Source organism: Aquarana catesbeiana, linkage group LG06 (assembly GCF_042186555.1).
Source record: "Aquarana catesbeiana isolate 2022-GZ linkage group LG06, ASM4218655v1, whole genome shotgun sequence".
Lineage (NCBI taxonomy): Eukaryota > Metazoa > Chordata > Amphibia > Anura > Ranidae > Aquarana > Aquarana catesbeiana.
The window spans coordinates 251,912,330-251,932,743 of record NC_133329.1 but is presented as its reverse complement, the minus strand read 5'-3'; the positions used below and the strand labels follow the sequence as shown (position 1 = coordinate 251,932,743).

General features: G+C 38.1%; 1 protein-coding gene across 8 annotated transcripts in view; it reads left to right on the top strand.

Moving 5' to 3' along the window:
- HIBCH (3-hydroxyisobutyryl-CoA hydrolase) overlaps window positions 1–20,414 on the top strand; it is a 241,527-nt gene that overhangs the window by 180,751 nt on the left and 40,362 nt on the right. For 7 of the 8 annotated variants that reach the window (XM_073633201.1, XM_073633200.1, XM_073633197.1 and 4 more), the window contains 2 exons: window positions 2,410–2,454; window positions 18,060–18,141. In XM_073633201.1, the coding sequence (XP_073489302.1) occupies window positions 2,410–2,454; window positions 18,060–18,141 (127 nt within the window). The remainder of the gene's footprint in view (window positions 1–2,409; window positions 2,455–18,059; window positions 18,142–20,414) is intronic. The other variant, XM_073633199.1, reaches the window with a different exon arrangement.

Sequence of the window (20,414 nt, the reverse complement as noted above, 5' to 3'; positions counted from 1 at the left end):
GCACACCCTGAATCCATTTCAAATATGTTAACTGTAATGTATTATTAACTGTTTTTATACTGAATAAAATAAAATAATGTATTTTCTCATTAATTGTTTTTCATCTATTTATACTTCTTAAAGGCACAATTAAAGTCCCATTCAGTTCTATATACCTTTTTAGGAACACATCTGCATATATTTACGGGATGGTGCCTCCATAGAAGGGATGTATTCTCGCGCTCACCCCACCCCGATATATTGAATTTGATCTCGATTGTCCTTGCAGAGGCCAGTTTTGGAACCAATTGGGGGATTCTGTTGGTCCTTTTATCTCGGAAGGTGGCTTCTTTGGTTGCTATCACTTCACTGAGTGGAGTGTCAGAGTTGGTGGCTCTTTCATGCAAGGAGCCGTTCTAGGTCTCGCATCATAAGGTGATGTTGCGTCCCCATCCACTTTTATTGCCTACAGTGATTTCTAGTTTTCACTTGAATCAGAACAGTGTCTTGCCTTTTATTTCTCTGCTAATGCACAGTCGGCAGGAGAAAGATCGCTACATACTCTAGAGGTTGTTCAGGCACTTAGGATCTACTTGAGTTGTCGGCACAGGTCAGGAATCCTGGTTTGTGCTGCCAGAAGGCCCAGGAAGGGCAGGAGGCATCCAGGTTGAATATTTAGCAGTGGATCTGCCAGTTCAATGATTATGAAGAAAGAATTGTGCTAGGTGCGTGATAAATAAAAAACGTGAATTACTAAAATAAACCATGAAGGATATCCTGCTGCTAGGCACTATAACCCCAATATAGGGCACAGAGAGATAAATGTATAAATAAAAGTGCAGCGCCGGATAATAGACCAATAATTACCAAGTGAATATAATGTGTAGGTTTACACTAATATAAAGCATATAAAAATTAATCATGATCAAAAATAAGAAACATCCAGTGAAAAAAATGGTCTATAGTCCAATTAATGTGTTGAAGAAAATACGTGCATAATGAAACACAAAATGTGGCAACAGAAAAGTTCATAAGTGAAGATGTCCCAACGAAAGAATTCCGATACTAGACCCTGGATCTGTGTTCTCCACCACTTGTGCTGCCCGTCACCTTTCAACAAATAATGGAGGCTTACCAGAAAGCCTGCGGTCGCCCTTCTCAGGGGTGTCAAGTCAGGCTTAGTAGAAACAGTAGGGACACTGTTAAGGACTCACTTCTCTCACAGATGACCAGCTGGCATCAATAAGGAATAACTTCCATGGCGCACTCACAGGAGACAGGTGCTGTGCACCGATGGACAGCCGAAGGGACAGGAGCTGCACGCCAATGAGCATCCACTTCCACAGCATTCAATGTATTATCCAAGAAAGGGAAGGAAGAAAAAAACCCAGTAGTACAGAGATTCCTTTGATGGTTTATTCAAACAAAAGTCCCAATACAATAAAACGTTCTTTGCAAGGATACAGATAAAATGCTCTGCTAGTATAAAAAAACAAAAATGTGCATGCGCCGTGCGTGTATACGCAGCGAACCCTACGACCGTTTCGTCACAACTGACGTCATCACGGGTGCGTACAACTGACGTCAGTTGTGACTAAACGGTTGAGAGGTTGGGGAGAGATTCTCTACCAGGTTTGGGGGAGTATCTTGGGCCATACGTTATCGGGTGTCAGTGGCCCAGGTGTGCAAGACCACAATTGGGTCTTTGGTTTATACATCTACTGGATTTTTACCAGGTGGTTGTCAATGTAAAAGATACTGCCTTTGGCCTCAGCATATTACAGATAGCAGAGTAGGTCCTTCTCTGGAGGCAGTTTCTATGATGGTGTCTCCCTCCCCTCAAGGATATTGCTTTGGGATGTCCCAAGTGGTTATTAATATAATAACCGGCTCTGAGTCCTGTGATGTACGATAAAGAAAAGATTTTTTCTACAGCTTACCTGTAAAATACTTTTCTTGGAGTACATCACAGGACACAGAGGTCCCTCCCCTCTTTTGGGAATGTATTGCTTGCTACAAAACTGTTCTGCTTCCTGTGTAGGAGGAGTTATATAGGGGAGGACTGTTTGATTGATCTACCAGTGTCCATTCACCTATAGTAACCCAAGTAGTTATTAATATAATAACCGGTTCTGTGTCCTGTGATGTACTCCAAGAAAAGGATTTTACAGGTAAGCTGTAGAAAAAATCCTATTTTTGTATTGTATGTTATGGAAAGCTCTTAACAGTAAACAAGTTACCTTTATATAAAAGAGCTACTAATCCCTTTCAGAAATAAATTTCTGTTTGCTTATTGTATGGTGTTACTACATGACAAGCCATCTGGGCATTGGAGAATATCTAACCAACAATTCCTTTTAGGATCCAAGTATCTTTGGTTTTAGCAAGCTCCTAGAAGCACAAAGCGTTCCTTAACCCTTTCATTGGCAGGTCCATACGCCGTACGGACGTACAGAAGTGCCTGCAGGTGGCCAGGTCAGTATGGTATACAGACCTCATTTCTCCCTCTCCTATAAGCTAATGGTCACTTCATTGATAATAAGCTTATATCAGAATTGTTCAGCAGACTCTGCTGAACAAATCTATAATTCTGTTTAGCAGATTAAAACCCGCTGATCAGAATTATTAACCCCTAATGTGACCGCCCCCACCCACGCTGCTGCCTCCCGATCCCCTGCCTCTCCACCCCTGCCGCACCCTTCCATCTAAAACTGCCCCCCCCACTCTCCTCTCCTATGCCCTTCACCACCAGCATTTACTACCCCCCTCCACCCGATCCGCCCCCCCTCCCCTGCAAACCCGCTCCCCCGCAGCCACCATCAGCCGACATCTCTTCTCTTCCACTCCTGCTGGCTTCAGGTGCTGGATGAGGCTTGGGGGGGGTGTCCAGATTTGTCCCCCCACCAGTCAGATCACCCCCCAACTGCCCCCGCACCCCCAGTCCATGGCTGCTCCGAGCAGCATCTCTCCTTCCCCTCCCTCCGCCTGCAGCTTCTAGCTGCGCAGATCTCCGCGTTCTGTCAGGCTGGAGAGCACGGCGGGGGAAGCGGTGCCTGTGGAGGTGAAGTTGGGGCTTGGAGGGCTTTAGTAAACATGTGTTTACTAAGCTCCCCCCTGTAGAAAAGAGGGCACATGCAGCGATCACTACTGATCGCTACTATGTGCCCACTGACAGCTGATATATTGTAACCGCGAGTGGTAGAATGTATCAGACTGTCATTTTCTGAATGAATGGAATCTCTATACAGATTCTCATTCATTCAAGTAAAGTGCTGCAGAGAAAAGGGACTGTCTTCAGTCCCTTTCTCTGTCTCAAAAAAAGAGATATGGGGGTCTGTTTAGACCTCTGATATCTCCCCCCCCCAAAAAAAAATGTGAAAATGTAATGACTGTAAAAAAAAAGTTGTAAAAAGCAAAATTAAAAAACCCCCACAAACATAGTAAGGCCCCCCAGGTCCGCCTGCACTCACCCCTCCACGGATACCTCAGCTTCTCCTACCGGCCAACCCGATCCATCCTGATTGGCCAGGAGAAGCCGGAAGATGATAGCGAATGTTAATTCGCCATTGTCACAACTCACAAGTGGGTGGGTTCGCAGCGCAATGCTAGGCGCCCAAGCCCAACCTTTTTCAAGCCAATTCGAGCCTCCGGCTCTAATCATGTGGCTTGAAAAAAAAAAAAAACCTCATACAAACGTATGAGTCTGGCTCCCTGCAGGGGAGCGGTGCCGCTAATGGACCGGCCGCTCCTGGTAAGACCCCTTTCACATTGAGCGGACTCTGAAAAAGCAGATCTGCCCGCTCAGCGGGGAACCTGTCTGATGATCCCCGCTGAGCAGGCGGATGACAGGTCTGTCTCCACTCCGCTGATGCAAAGCAGACACGGACACAGCTCGCTATGGGACGGTTGGATGGAAACGGACTGACTGTCCATTTCCATCGGATGCCATCTGATCCGATCTTCTAGATGGATGGGCAATGGAATCCCGATCCGTCTGTTTTTAGTGGACTGGATCAGATGCAGGTGGGTGTAAACGGACACATGTCCATTTACATCAGTCTCTCCATAGAGAACAATGGGTGGTCTGATTGGCCCACCTGAAAAATGGACAGGCAGACCCGTTCGGTGTCCTTGAGTGAAAGGGGCCTAAGGCCTTGTTCACACAGCGCATGCACAGCGTACCTTTACAGGGATGCACGGGTGTTCCATGCATCTATGTGCAGACAGTCCCATTGATGTCGTTTGGGATGTAGCACCTGCACGAACAGAGCCATTGCTTCCAATTTTACATCCATGTAGGTCCGCATGCATGTCCCTGAGCTCACACTGTCTGCGTTCGGGGTCATGTACCCACACGGATGTCAGATTGGGAACAGCAGCTATGCCTGTGCAGCTGTTGCATCCCAATTGACATAAATGGGACTGCCTATACAGGGATGCACAGAACACCTGTGCATCCCTGTGCGGGTAAACATGGCCCCCCATGAGCATACACTTTAGTATACCACATGTGAACGAGGTTTTAGTACTAATTTAGCAGGAATTTTGTAAGTTACGTTGTGTTTGTGTGTAATATTAATGATTTAAGTGTATTTTTAGTGAAAATATCGATATGATGAACATTTGCACAATTATTGTGGGGAAAAATCAGTAGCACTTTTTTTTATTCTACTGGTCATGTGCTTTTAGAAAATGTCTAGTTTGAGGGGTCTTTTCAAATTCTGAAAGCTGTAAGTGAAAAATGAAAACCTCCAGATTTTCACCATTTTGCAAAAAGGCGCAATTAAAAATTTACAAATCAATTGAGATATTGCCCAGAAAATAGAAAAAGAGACTCCACAGTGTGTATTGTACCATAAAGGATTTAATATGAAAAAAGAATTGCACTTTCAATTGGGAAGATAAAAACAGTCATATCAAAACAGCCAGCCAGCAAGTGAACACCCGTCCACTGAGAAGCGCGATGACGTCAGAACGTCAACCTCCAAAAATTTACAAATAGCTAGTAATGGTTTTAGTGTATTTTTTGCCAATATATTGGTTCGATAAACATTTGCGAAAATACCGCAGGGTCTAAAAAATCAGTAGCACCTTCTTTTTATTCTAGAGGTCATATGCTTTCAGAAAATATGTGGTTTTGAGGGTATTTTACAAATTCTGAAAGCTGTAAGGAAAAAATTTAAACCTTCAGATTTTTAGAGAAATTTGGATATTTACATTTTTGCATACGTTCGATCATCGCCATTTTGCAAAAGGGTGCAATGTAAAAATTAAAACTTTTTAGTTATTTATTAACTCCATACAGGTTAAGCTTTTATATTTAGTAGGGATTTAGCAGGAATTTTGTCAAATTAGCTGTGTTTTTTTATCTGCTAATAATGGTTTTAGTGTATTTTTTGCCATTATATTGGTTCGATAAACATTTGCGCAAATACCGCAGGGTCTAAAAAAATCAGTAGCACCTTCTTTTTATTTTAGAGGTCATATGCTTTCAGAAATATATGGTTTTGGGGGTCTTTTACAAATTCTGAAAGGTGTAAGGAAAAAATTAAAACCTTCAGATTCTTAGAGAAATTTGGATATTTACATTTTTACGTCTGTTCAATTTTCACCATTTTGCAAAAAGGCGCAATTTAAATGTTACAAATATTTGTTATCTATTTACTCAATACAGGTTAGGATTTTATATTTAGTAGGAGTTTTGTAAAATTTGCAGTTTTTATCTGCTAATGGTTTTAGTGTATTTTTTGCAAATATATTGGTTTGATAAACATTTGCGCAAATACCGCGGGGTCTAAAAAAATCAGTAGGACCTTCTTTTTATTCTACTTATCATGTGCTTTCAGAAAATATATGGTTTGGGGGGGGGGGGGTGTATTTCACAAATTCTGAGAGCTATAAGTGAAAAATAAAAAATAAAGGAAAAATTGCAAAAATGGTCTTGCCACCTGAGTGTACAAAATGGAGCACAGGGCCTGGCAGCAAAAGGGTTAAATGTGCAGAGCACTTTGGATTTTCTGGAACAGAGCTCCAGCTGAGCATAGACATTGAGTAACATACCCTTCCTTTTTTTATCATTAAATAATTTTTATTGAAATTATCAAACAAATAACAGAAATATTAAAGGCAGCTGGTTCTGGTATATAACAATCAGGTATAGCAGTAAAACATTTACATACAAATCTCAATCAAAATAATGGACAATAGTCCTACCATTGATCAAATGAATCATACATAAACAGTATAGTAAAATTCCTGTTTACCCCATTGGGTTCTAGCTGTGATAACATACCCTTTCTAATATAACTTATCATAACATTGTCCTAATATGTCTTAATATATTTTGTGAGCACAGTTGGCAGATTACTTACTGATAGGATATCCTGCACCCAGAAAAGTAGGGTTACTTAATGATTGTTCAGCGTTATTAAGCATCTAGGCAGAAACCTGACTTTTTCTGCTGGAGAGAATGAATGAGCTGTCAAATTCACTTTATTGTCTTTCCTTTTTTCTTTCCTGCAAGCATAAATACTGTAACACAACAAAGAAATGGCTTTGTCCTCTTTCCTATCTATAAGTTCATAGACAACTAATCCATAATTACAGTAGCTGGTGCTGGTTAACTGTCCTTGCATTTTAATTTAAAATACAGTATCAATACAGTAGCAAGAATTTTAGTTATAAATGCTTGAATATAAATTTCTAAATTTTGGTCTCACACATTTTGATAGGATGGCAGGGTATTTGATGGAACTTAGTTTGTAAATGCCTTCTTTAGTAAGTATTTTTATATCGTATACAATGGTTTAGGGATGATTATATGTGTGCTTAAATGTGGAGGCCATAACAAAATATTATTTCCGTCAAGGCTCCCTTAAGCCAGCCATTGAATTGAATGCTGATACATTTGCCAAATCTATTGATTGTTTAAGTCGATCACTGATGAAATTGTAATGTATAATCTTCATTACCAGAAGTAGGTACTAAACTGTTGAAATACAGATGGAGCAAGTCAGTACCATTTATATTAAAATTGCGTGGCACATAGGGAGGGTGGCTGAATGAAGCAATCCTCAGCTTAGAGACACATAAAAGCTTTTGAATTTATGTCAAAATCTGTCAGAAAAGAGACTCCTCTCCTGTAAAAATGTGGAGAGGGTGTAAAAACCTTCTCCTCTCAGACACGTGTTATGTCAACAGTGTCTTAGGCGTTTTGTTCAAAAGTTCAGTAGCCAGGCTGTCTTAAAACAAAGTGTGAGTTTATTTGGTCACACTTGGCAACAACTTGAAAATATACAAAGTTAAATTCTTCTTACAGCTTGATGTAGTAAAACAAAAATAATAAGAACAAAAACTTATATCAAGAATGTTCAAGAGATGTCTCAGCTCCGTTTGTGCTTTTCTATGTCAGAGAGATGTCCACTCTAGCAGCTGTTTGTGAGGTAGGCTGTATTTAGGCCTAATGTAAACAATATGTCATCTTCAATGTAAGGATGCGTGTGTCCTTCTTCTTTATGTGTGTGAAAAAGTAGCGAAGTCCTTCTGTGTGTGAGTATAGGACATGTGTTGTGTTGTGTCGTGTAGTGAAGTGTAGTGAAGTGTGTGGTGCGTCCTGAAGTGAAGTGTCACTCTGTTTTTATACTATTTCAAATCAACTAGTCAGCAGACTAAAGTCATAGCCATATACGGCTAGAACTAAAAATGAAATGATCATATTCGTGATTATTCTAAATATTCTCTTTGCCAACAGCTGACACGTCTCTTAAACCTCTTTGATTGTCAGTAACACACAACAGTTTCTTATAAAAAACTCAAGGTGAATGACCTTTCCAAATGGCCAAATTCTTGTAATGGATATCTTTTAAACTACAGAAATGCAATTCTGTACCAAACCTTACAAATGCATATTAAACTATAATTGGATACATATAAACATATATTACTTCACACAAACTCAATCTAACTAATTAATTAAATAACTATATCAAATAACTAACTATATTATGGATAATATATGTTTTTACCTTTAAAAAGATCTTTACAATAAAGTTTATGACAGTTATACTGAGTATATTCTTATCTGTGAAATCACTGACCTACTGACCTTAGTCATTAACTCAGCACATGTAGAACAACTGTTACAAAAATGACATGCACACAACCTAGCTATTTCAAGATATGTCTTATGCTGAGCTGAGTGAGCTTTTTCAAAGTCAAAGCATAAAAGGGAACCCAGACTGCATACTTACAGATCTTGATTATAAAGCCAAATTAATATAATTATTCTACAATCCCCCCTGAATATAATTTATTATATTAACTAAATCACGCACACTCCATTTGTGGCCCTTTCATACACATTTTGAATCAGTTGCTCCAGATGTACCACAGCCAATCACAGGATCAGATAAGCCAGAAGTAATTTTCCGACTAAAAAATACCTGTCATAATTTTTTTTCACCTTTTTTCATTTCTTCCTTAATCAATTTATAAAATCGTTTCATTCTAACCATAATACAGATTTGAAATAAAATACATAACATCATGATAATAAATATAATAACTATAGGATGCAATAATATATTTCCGGCAGCAGTTGTCACTGAGGTATTTCCTCAAACTAAAACATTCCTGCTGATTACATCCTACCCATTTAGTTCTTATTTTTACCAATTATTTTTATTATTTATTACCAATTCTTTAAAAACAAAAAGTATAATTCCAATGTACCTTAAAAATAACAAAATAATCTTTCCAATTGATATCCCAGTTGACATCTGTTTGCATCCCTGGTACCTTCAGATCTATAATTCTTAACCATAACTTTAGCTACTGGAATAAATTACTAAACATACTCATTAGAAGTAGAAATCTCATTCAAGACATCATTTCTATTTAAATTTAGCAAAGGCCTAGCCATGTTTTGTGAACAAACTTCTGAAATACCTGTACCTGTTTGCAACCACACTTCTTTCTATATAACAGATTATATAAAAATAACGGAGTATGCTAATCTCAAAAGACATCCTGTCATTAACTCAAAAGTTAACAAACCTTATGTTTAAAAAATAATAAAGTTTTTAAACTAAGACTATAACAGGTAAATAAGTCACCCAATCTTTACCTTATTTTTGAATCATCTTACCCTATTTAGACTTTATAATACTAATCATACGTACTACAATACCTGAGTACTTAAGATGATAAGAAACAAAATCTTTACTAAATACCTAAAATTGCATACATGTCCTGCAAAATTTTAAATCATTATCTGATTCCATGGTTTGAAATCCAACCCCAATGGAATATGACAAAAGTTCACAACAGCTTAACTTTTGTTAAAAATATTATTTTTTCTAGAATTAGCTCAATTAATTTATCAAAAAGAAACATTAACTAAAAAAAACAACATCCTAATATCCTCCTTTAGCAGGTGGAAAAAAACTAATATAATCAATCTATATGGATTAGCCAAATCCCTCAATACTTTGTAGTATCAGGTTACTCTTTCCTTTTGGATTGTTCTATAAACAGATAAAACACTATTCAGAAGTTTGATGACAAAGTGTTCTAAAATGAGTAGTTCAGAATTTCTTTCATTAGCTTAAACAAAAAATCAATCAGTCAGTCAGTCAGTCAGGTACCTGGATATGCAAAAAGAAATATTTTCATTTAAAAATAACTCTATTCATTATTGTTGAAATCAATTATTTTTTACCATACATATTATCTTCATCAGTCTGTACTGATTCTAAGACAAAATGTCAGTCCCCCTCTTTATCCTGTGACTAATATTAAATTGTGTAAAAGAATAATCTTACCAGATTATTGTATTGTTTCCTTTACACTGACAATTTAGGTTGGGCTTTCCCAAATATTCTATTTCTGAAAGAAATTTGATCATGTTGAAATTTCTTTTCAGAACCAACCATCCCTCTCATACAGTATGATTGAATGAACCACACATGCTCTGTCACTCTGACTGCTAAACAAACACATGGCAGTCTTAAGATCAGCTTTCAATGCAGACACTTACAGAAAGTTTAATATTGTCATTCCATTGTGCCAATATTTGGATCCATCTATAGAAGCACAAGAAATTCTTTCCCAATAAATGTTCACTAAAAGTTGACAAAGTGACTTTTTCCTTCATTTATACAACTGTGGTTCTATCCCTCACACTGCATCTATTTAATCCCCATGTATTTTTAAATACCACTACAACTGATCTTTTTAACATCCATTTGCCACTAGACAAAGCTGTGTGTTGACACCTCCTGTTTTGCTTGTAATAACACCCTTAGCGTAACATAAGATGTTTTCAAAACAAATGGTGCAAAACCCACAATGTCTCTGATCTGTAGCATTGGACAATGCTCTCCTAACACATTTTTTTTATAAATACCAATGAAATTGTCTCATCATCCACATACACTTAAATGTAAAATGGCTGAGAGAGATCTCTATATTAATCAAAAATACTAAATTAATAAGGGCTTTCTTTAGATCTTCAAATTATTGTATATTAGTTCTCTCTTGTAATTAAAAATATTTGCCCTACAGTAAGCCTATATAATTCATTAAAATTCACTCAGACAAATTCTTTGTCTGCAAAAATCTCAATGAACTCTTAGAAAAGTTATTAAGGCTTCAAAAAATCTTATTTTTAAAAACAATTACTTTAGTAAGTAATAATACCTTTTAAATACAAATTTTTTCCTCATCCATGAACCCTCTTCCAGTTATTTGGAAGACTTTGATCCACAGAAGTGAAAACTGTCATGGCATGATGACTAGTCTGTGTAACCTGATCTGCATTTCTCTGTTGGCAATACACTCCTCGCATGTCACAAACTCTTCAGAGAATGATCTGTTACAATCAGTTTAGCTATCATGCTTTGTATACAATACACTGTACAATTCGGTAACAATCTAGTTTTTCGTTTTTAAAATGTTTAACCTTTTTACCACTTTTTTAAACATATTTTGTTTGTACATCTGCCAAAAATCATGTACACTACGTTATATGACTTTCCTGATTATAGTAATGACAAAAAAATTGTTTAGAGGAAAATCTCGTGAAACTCACAGATTGGGTCCTGCCCAAAAAACTGTGATTGGCCATATCCCCGAGAAAACTCCTCCCTCAATCAAAGTCCTTACTTTTACCAGAAATACTAATTTACAAAGACTATTAACAATTGCTATTTTTACAATTTTTTTAGATTGAACAAAACTTTCATATTTTTATATTTTCTCTGGGTAGTCTTAAGTAAATTAGAACAATCTACTACTTTTCATTTAATAACCAAATCTAAGTTTGGAATTTTTGTAAAAATTGTTCAATCCTTAACTTATTATTTCCTACAACCAAATCTGTAGGATTTTTTTAAAACACTAAACACCATGTTATTTCCATAATCTCAATTTCATACAGTTCTTTCCACAATCTTAATCAATACTTTTTTCTCTGAAAACTTTTTTCTGCCCCCTATATATGTGTTTTAAAATGACCACGTGTAATAACGCACATTTTCTGTTGTTCAGGGCCTAAATATTCATAAACATTTACATGCAGCATTAAACTTAGTTTCCTTATTTAATAACTTCTTTACACTCTGGCATTAATTAATTACCTTACTACTGCATGTATTCCTGTATTCCATATATATGGAATGTATCAATTTCCCGATGGTACAGGAAAATACTTCTGAACCTTGAGATGTTAACCATCCCATGTTACCATTTTATATAAACAAACACACTCACCCCTTGTTAGTATGATAGTCCTGTGCGCACTTAAAAAAAACAAGAGATGAATAATGTCCTTTAAATTTGTTGTTCGTTGCCTTTTCTTTCGTTTGTTGCTTTTTCTTTCTTTTGTTGCGTTTTCTTTCTTTCGTTGCTTCTTCTTTCCTTTGTTGCTTTTTCTTGGAAGAATCATTTTCTTGTAGCTTTTTGCCTTGTTCCTTGTATTGTGTGCTGTAGTGTGCTTTAGTGTGCTTTAGTGTTCTTGCCTGTTGATTTTTCTTTGCCTGCTTCTTGGACTTTCCATCTTCAAACATCAAAATCCAACTTTCATCTTAGCTTACCAAATAGTACATACATCTGCCTGTTGTACCTCAATGGTAGCTTTTTCAAATAACGTGAAGTTTCAGTTCCTGATTCAACATTTTTTCTTATTGGGCAACTACCCAATATTTTCTTATGTGAGACTTTCTCACCTTCTTAGGAACTAACCTTGGCAGAAATCTTCACGTACGTAACGTTACGTTTTCACAAACAAAGTCTTGGATTTCCAACCATAGCTTGAAGCATACCGTCCAAATGGCCTTGTCAATCAACTTCATAGGCTGGGTCTTCCTTTTTTTTTTTCTTCAAAGTTACAAACTTTGCCTAGAGGTGAGAAAACAGACATAGAAAAACTCACCCGCGACTTTTATTGAACTGTTGTCCACATCTGACGCAAACGCCTCCGTCTAGGTTCTTTACTTAGTTTCTTCTTGGAGCTGCTTGTTCCTCCATATTTGATTATCAGATGCCATATCTTATTTAGAAGAATTTCTCGTCTTTAGCTGGCTCAGTTCCTTGAACCTTTCATCCTTGTCTGATGGAACACAAACGCCGCTTTCTAGGTTCTTTGATCGTTTTTTTCCCGAGACTTGATCAATCATGAAAATGTGTGAGTCTCCCCCCTTTGTCAAGGAGCAGGGAAAAAAAACTGGACTGGCTGGCAATCGCCAATGTAAAAATGTGGAGAGGGTGTAAAAACCTTCTCCTCTCAGACACGTGTTATGTCAACAGTGTCTTAGGCGTTTTGTTCAAAAGTTCAGTAGCCAGGCTGTCTTAAAACAAAGTGTGAGTTTATTTGGTCACACTTGGCAACAACTTGAAAATATACAAAGTTAAATTCTTCTTACAGCTTGATGTAGTAAAACAAAAATAATAAGAACAAAAACTTGTATCAAGAATGTTCAAGAGATGTCTCAGCTCCGTTTGTGCTTTTCTATGTCAGAGAGATGTCCACTCTAGCAGCTGTTTGTGAGGTAGGCTGTATTTAGGCCTAATGTAAACAATATGTCATCTTCAATGTAAGGATGCGTGTGTCCTTCTTCTTTATGTGTGTGAAAAAGTAGCGAAGTCCTTCTGTGTGTGAGTATAGGACATGTGTTGTGTTGTGTCGTGTAGTGAAGTGTAGTGAAGTGTGTGGTGCGTCCTGAAGTGAAGTGTCACTCTGTTTTTATACTATTTCAAATCAACTAGTCAGCAGACTAAAGTCATAGCCATATACGGCTAGAACTAAAAATGAAATGATCATATTCGTGATTATTCTAAATATTCTCTTTGCCAACAGCTGACACGTCTCTTAAACCTCTTTGATTGTCAGTAACACACAACAGTTTCTTATAAAAAACTCAAGGTGAATGACCTTTCCAAATGGCCAAATTCTTGTAATGGATATCTTTTAAACTACAGAAATGCAATTCTGTACCAAACCTTACAAATGCATATTAAACTATAATTGGATACATATAAACATATATTACTTCACACAAACTCAATCTAACTAATTAATTAAATAACTATATCAAATAACTAACTATATTATGGATAATATATGTTTTTACCTTTAAAAAGATCTTTACAATAAAGTTTATGACAGTTATACTGAGTATATTCTTATCTGTGAAATCACTGACCTACTGACCTTAGTCATTAACTCAGCACATGTAGAACAACTGTTACAAAAATGACATGCACACAACCTAGCTATTTCAAGATATGTCTTATGCTGAGCTGAGTGAGCTTTTTCAAAGTCAAAGCATAAAAGGGAACCCAGACTGCATACTTACAGATCTTGATTATAAAGCCAAATTAATATAATTATTCTACATCTCCCTAAAAAAAAAAAAAAAAAAAAGACTACTTCAGGTTAAAAACAAGTCAAATACAGCATACAGTACATGTCCTTTCAGGCAAACCACATATATCTAAAAATATTCTGAGATGCATTTGAAATGCATTCACAATCTTTTATATGGAGGCATAGGAGGAAAGGCACAGGCACAGTAAAAACAAGAATAAATTGCCATTAGGTCTAGTTCAGACCTCAAACATTGGATTCCATATCCCTCAAAACAACTTAACAAGTTTGTTTCAGAAGCAAAACACGAATGCGCATGTAGACCAGCCCTTGATTTGTTTCCTTTTAGGTAAATAGAGATCTAATATACCCATTCCACATTCATTTCAGAGCACCGTTGTGATTATTTAAGCACAATAATTGAAGTTAAAGAGCAAGTCCACCCAAATTAAATTGTCTGTTATAGGTGGACTTTCTTAGACACCCACATAGACCTCTCAATGTCCCTAAGTGATGAACTCTTCCTGCCATAATTCCCAGCTATGTTTACAGACAGTATGAATGTCTGGGTGTTCTCATCTAACATTTAGTGTTCCCATTCCTCCTTTTTTCCATGTTTAAACCATGGTAGCTATGCAAATCTGGGATCTCAAGCACTGAAACTTTACCATAGCCCCAAAAGTTGTATGTTATGCGATTTTAACTCTGCAGCATCAAGCAAAAACTTAAATATCAGTTTTAGATGTACTGACCCTATAACTTGTGGACTATTCATGATGTTAAAAACCAAACCCAGTTGTTTGGGTGGTAGCAGACAATTGCTGTTAAGACTTCCGCTAGATGCAATTAAAATGTATAAAGGCAATATCCATCAGCACTCTAAGCCTTACAGTTAATCAGCAGCTCCTAAAACCCTTTCAAATCTTCCCTCTGCTCAAGCATAAATATCTTCAGCTTGGAAATGACTCCTGTGCCACCACTGTGAAGAAGAAAAAATAGTATAAATGTATTATTCTAAAAAAACGTGGCTAGATAAAATAATGTGTCTTTAAGCTTTTCTTGGCTTTCTTCACTTCAACAGTACAATACCTAAACTGGGCATTGTAACAAATTGTATTATACACGTGCATCATTCTTTTTAAAACACAGCTTTATCTGTGTTTTTTAAACCTTTGGGGCAGACCAGCCAGGTTTTAATTTCGAATAGATCTCCATAAAGATATCCTTTAGACTTTTATGCTATTGTTCAATTATTTTATATCCCTCAATAAATTTAGCACAAAACGTTGTTGTTGCTCCCCTAGAACTCACAGATGTATGCAGCAGGCACCGTTTGCGGAATAATGATGCCTTGCTGTGTTGCTACTTTATCAATACTAGCAAAAGTGTACCCGCTCCAAACAGATAATGATGGTTGTATTAAAAGTGATGCTAAAAAAAGTGTTTTAGCAGGAAGCCTGTGAAGGGGAGGAGTGCGGAAGGTATGCCTGGGGCAGTATGTGAAGGGGAGGCGTGCAGTGGGTAAAGCAGTGGACAGTGTGAACAAGACAGGTGTGCTGAGTGTATGACAGTGGGAATATGTGTGAGGGAGGAGTGTGGAGGATAAGACAGGGGGCAATATATTCAGAGAAGAAGTTCAATATGTATTTAAACTGCAGTGCGTTCTTTTTGTGAACAAATAATATAAATAGACGTAGTTACATAGAAAGGGTGCAAGCTGTTACACATTAATCACTGCCTCTCAGTGACAGCCTTCCTTGTATATCCTACTGGGTTTTCTTTTTTTTTTTTAAAGATTGTTGATCTGAACATTTTGCTAATACCTTGTGTATCAGCACTGCGTGGATCTTCGAAGAAGGGGGTATACACCAATATAGCTTATCCTAAAAATTCAGCTGTTAGTAAAAATGAGAAAAAGAGTACCATCAACAGCACTCAACTATGTTGAGTCTACCCTAGAAATACAGTATCTCACAAAAGTGAGTACACCCCTGACATTTTTGTAAATATTTTATTATATCTTTTCATGTGAGACAACACTGAAGAAATTACACTTTGTTACAAGTTAGAGTAGTGAGTGTACAGCTTGTATAACAGTGTAAATTTGCTGTCCCCTTAAAATAACTCAACACACAGCCATTATTGTCTAAACCACTGGCAACAAAAGTGAGTACACCCCTAAGTGAAAATGTTCAAATTGGGCCCAATTAGCCATTTTCCCTCCCCGGTGTCATGTGACTCAGTGTTACAAGGTCTCAGATGTGAAAGGGGAGCAGGTGTGTTAAATTTTGTGTTATCGTTCTCACTCTTTTATACTGGTCACTGGAAGTTCAACATGGTACCTCATAGCAAAGAACTCTGAGGATCTGAAAAAAAGAATTGTTGCTCTACATAAAGATGGCCTAGGTTATAAGAAGATTGCCAAGACCCTGAAACTTAGCTGCAGCACGGTGGCCAAGACCATACAGCAGTTTAACAGGACAGGTTCCACTCAGCACAGGCCTTTCCATAGTCGACCAAAAAAGCTGAGTGCACATGCTCAGCCTCATATCCAGGGGTTGTCTTTGGGAAATAGACATATGAGTGCTGCCAGCATTGCTGCAGAGGTTAAAGGGGTGGGGGGGTCAGCCTGTCAGTGCTCAGGCCATACGCCGCATACTGCATTAAATTGGTCTGCATGGCTGTCATCCCAGAAGGAAGCCTCTTCTAAAAATGATGCACAAGAAAGCCCACAAACAGTTTGCTGAAGACAAGCAGACTAAGGACATGGATTACTGGAACCATGTCCTGTGGTCTGATGAGACCAAGTCAAACTTATTTGGTTCAGATGGTGTCAAGCATGTGTGGCTGCAACCAGGTGAGGAGTACAAAGACAAGTGTGTCCTGCCTAAAGTCAAGCATGGTGGTGGGAGTGTCATGGTCTGGGGCTGCAGGAGTGCTGCCGCCACTGGGGAGCTACAGTTCATTGAGGAAACCATGAATGCCAACATGTACTGTGACATACTTAAGCAGAGCATGATCCCCTCCCTTCAGAGACTGCGCCGCAGGGCAGTATTCCAACATGATAATGACCCCAAACACACCTCCAAGATGACCACTGCCTTGCTAAAGAAGCTGAGGTTAAAGGTGATGGACTGGCCAAGCATGTCTCCATACCTAAACCCTATTGAGCATCTGTGGGGCATCCTCAAACGGAAGGTGGAGGAGCGCAAGGTCTCTAACATCCACCAGCTCTGTGATGTCATGGAGGAGTGGAAGAGGACTCCAGTGGCAACCTGTGAAGCTCTGGTGAACTCTATGCCAAAGAGGGTTAAGGCAGTGCTGGAAAATAATGGTAGCCACACAAAATATTGACACTTTGGGTCCAATTTGGACATTTTCACTTAGGGGTGTACTCACTTTTGTTGCCAGAGGTTTAGACATTAATGGCCGTGTTGAGTTATTTTGAGGGGACAGCAAATTTACACTGTTATACAAGCTGTACACTCACTACATTGTAGCAAAGTGTCATTTCTTCAGTGTTGGCACATGAAAAGATATAATATAATATTTACAAAAATGTGAGGGGTGTACTTACTTTTGTGAGATACTGTACATCAGGACATGATCACACAACGTGATTTAACAATTCTTGTGCATCAGTATGTTCTGTTGTGCACTTTCCCAGACTTCACATTTATGTTTAGTATTGTCTGTATCATAGTTGTTACTATTCACATAACAAAACATAACATTATGTTATGGTCTGGTCTAAAAATTATATAAATTTCAGTTATTTCTCCAAGGTAAATAAAACACTACTACAATACTGTATGAAATACTGTATGAAATGTTAAAAATGTTCCTTTGCTTTCTTAAATTTTTCATCCAGACATTTTTAAATATTGAGTAATATGGGGAAGGGTTAAAATTTCTGTCAGCTTTTATTTCTGTTTGTAATCCCTTTCAGAAGGCTTTCCTTTACTTCCTATCCATGTGTGGTGGTATGGTTGTCAACAGGACAGGAAGACATGGACTACAATAAAAATATTGTTCTATATTCTGACCCATCCTTACTTTACCAAATATGTTTTTGTCCCCTTCGGAGAGATTTGACGGAGGGTCAATCCTCTTGCTTTTTCCAAAATGAAATAAAACATTTGGCTGTGTATGCCCTTACTTCTACTGAAAATATCTCCTAGTAAAATAACTTTCTAATAAAATGTATTTTACGTAGTCTGTTTACAGCAAACAACGTTGAAGAAATAATTGAAAATTTAAAGAAAGATGGTTCATCTTTTGCTCAACAACAGCTGCAGGTAAATCTCTTTGAAATGTTTTCTTTGCTTTCTGCTATTTTGTAAATGTGATTGTACAATTGTGAACAAAACTTGTAGTACTCCTACACCCTTACCCAAACTAAAATCCCAATTTGCTATGAAATAAGTTGAACAGGCACAAGTTTACAACATCCACCATTCTTTTCCATACATCATACAGCAAACATTTTGCTTTATGACTTTAATCATTTGCTGACCGCTCTATAGCAGTTTTACTGCAACAGGGCGGCGGCTGTGTGCCAGATCACGAATATATACGTGATCCCGCACATCCGCCCTGCAGTGGGCACGCTTACCGCAGGCAGACAGCTTCTGCTGTGATTATTCACAGCAAAAGCCGATCTACAGGTGCCAGACGGATGTCCACTAGAACCCGCCGATCTTCGGGTAGAGACTCAGAACAGAGCTCTGCCTATGTAAACAAGTACAGTACAGTGACAGTGCATATTTTTAGCACTGATTACTGTATTAGTGTTACTGGTTCCCACAGAAGTGTCAGTGTCCAATTGTCCGCGGCAATATTGCAGTCCTGCTATAAGTTGCTGATCGCTGATGTTACTAGTATTGAAAATAAATAAATAAAAATTCCAGTATATACTGTATCCCATAGTTTGTAGACGTTTTACCATTCATGTAAACTAATCAATATACGCTTATTTGGATTTTTTTGTACCAAAAATATGTAGCAGAATACATATTGGCCTAAATTTATGAAGATATTTGATTTTTACATCTTTTTATTGCATATGTTTTATAGCAGAAAGTAAAAAATATTGTTATTGTTATAATTAGGGATGAGCTTCGAATTCGAGTCGAACCCATGTTCGTCGAATTGCGAACGTTATGGGCCATTTGAGCCAAATTCGAGTGGCGCGTTATGGCCCATACTTCACTGCGGCATCGCAGTGCATTGCTGGCTGATGAATGGCCAAGCATGCACTATGACCCGCATGCTTGGCCAATCACAGCGCCGTCTGTACAGAGAGCTGTAATTGGCCAAAGCCAGGGTGGCTTTGGCCAATTATGGCTCAGGGGGTTTAGCACATGCCCCACACTATATAAGGCCGCCTGCGTGGTGGCCTTGTGTAGTGTGTTGCGGCAGTGGAGAGATGGAGAGACAATGTAATTTGATTTAAGTAAGAGTAGGCAGGCGAGTCAGTTAGTTGCACTTACAGTGTATTGTGTATATATATGCATCCTAGGTGTTGTGTGTGTGTGTATATATATATATATATATATACACTGTATTCAGTTTAGCGAGATACGTTCCTGTTATTCTCTTCCTACTGACAGGCAGGCAGGTGTTTTTACAGTATTTAGAGCTACCTGAAGAAAATTGCTGGTGTTCTTCTGATCCTATTAGTACCACAGGCAGGCAGCTACAGTATTTGCAGTTAGTGTAGTGTGTCCTCTGCACAGTGTGCACCTAAAGCTACCTGAAGACAATTGCTGTTGTTCTGATCCTATTAATACTACAGGCAGGCAGCTGCAGTATTTACAGCTATGCCCTGTACACACGGTCGGATTTTCCGACGGAAAAAGTGCAATCGGATTGTGTTGTCGGAAATTCCAATCGTGTGTGGGCTCCATCGAACTTTTTCCGTCGGAATTTCCGACACACAAAGTTTGAGAGCAGGATATAAAATTTTCCAACAACAAAATCCGATCGTTTAAATTACGATCGTGTGTATACAAATCCGACGCACAAAGTGCCATGCATGCTCAGAATAATTGTAGAGACTGAAGCTATTGGCTACTGCCTCGTTTATAGTCCCGACATACGTGTTTTACGTCACCGCGTTCAGAATGATCGGATTTTCCGACAACTTTGTGTGACTGTGTGCATGCAAGACAAGTTTGAGCCAATGTCCGTCAGGAAAAAATCTGATGGATTTTGTTGTCGAAATGTCTGATCGTGTGTACAGGGCATAAGTGTACTGTGTCCTCTGCACAGTGTGCACCTAAAGCTACCTGAAGACAATTGCTGTTGTTCTGATCCTATTAGTACCACAGGCAAGCAGCTGCAGTATTTACAATTAGTGTAGTGCGTCCTCTGCACAGTGTGCATCTAAAGCTACCTGAAGACAATTGCTGTTGTTCTGATCCTATTAATACCACAGGCAGGCAGCTGCAGTATTTACAGTTAGTGTACTGTGTCCTCTGCACAGTGTGCACCTAACGCTACCTGAAGAAAATTGATGGTGTTCTTCTGATCCTATTAGTACCACAGGCAGGCAGCTGCAGTATTTACA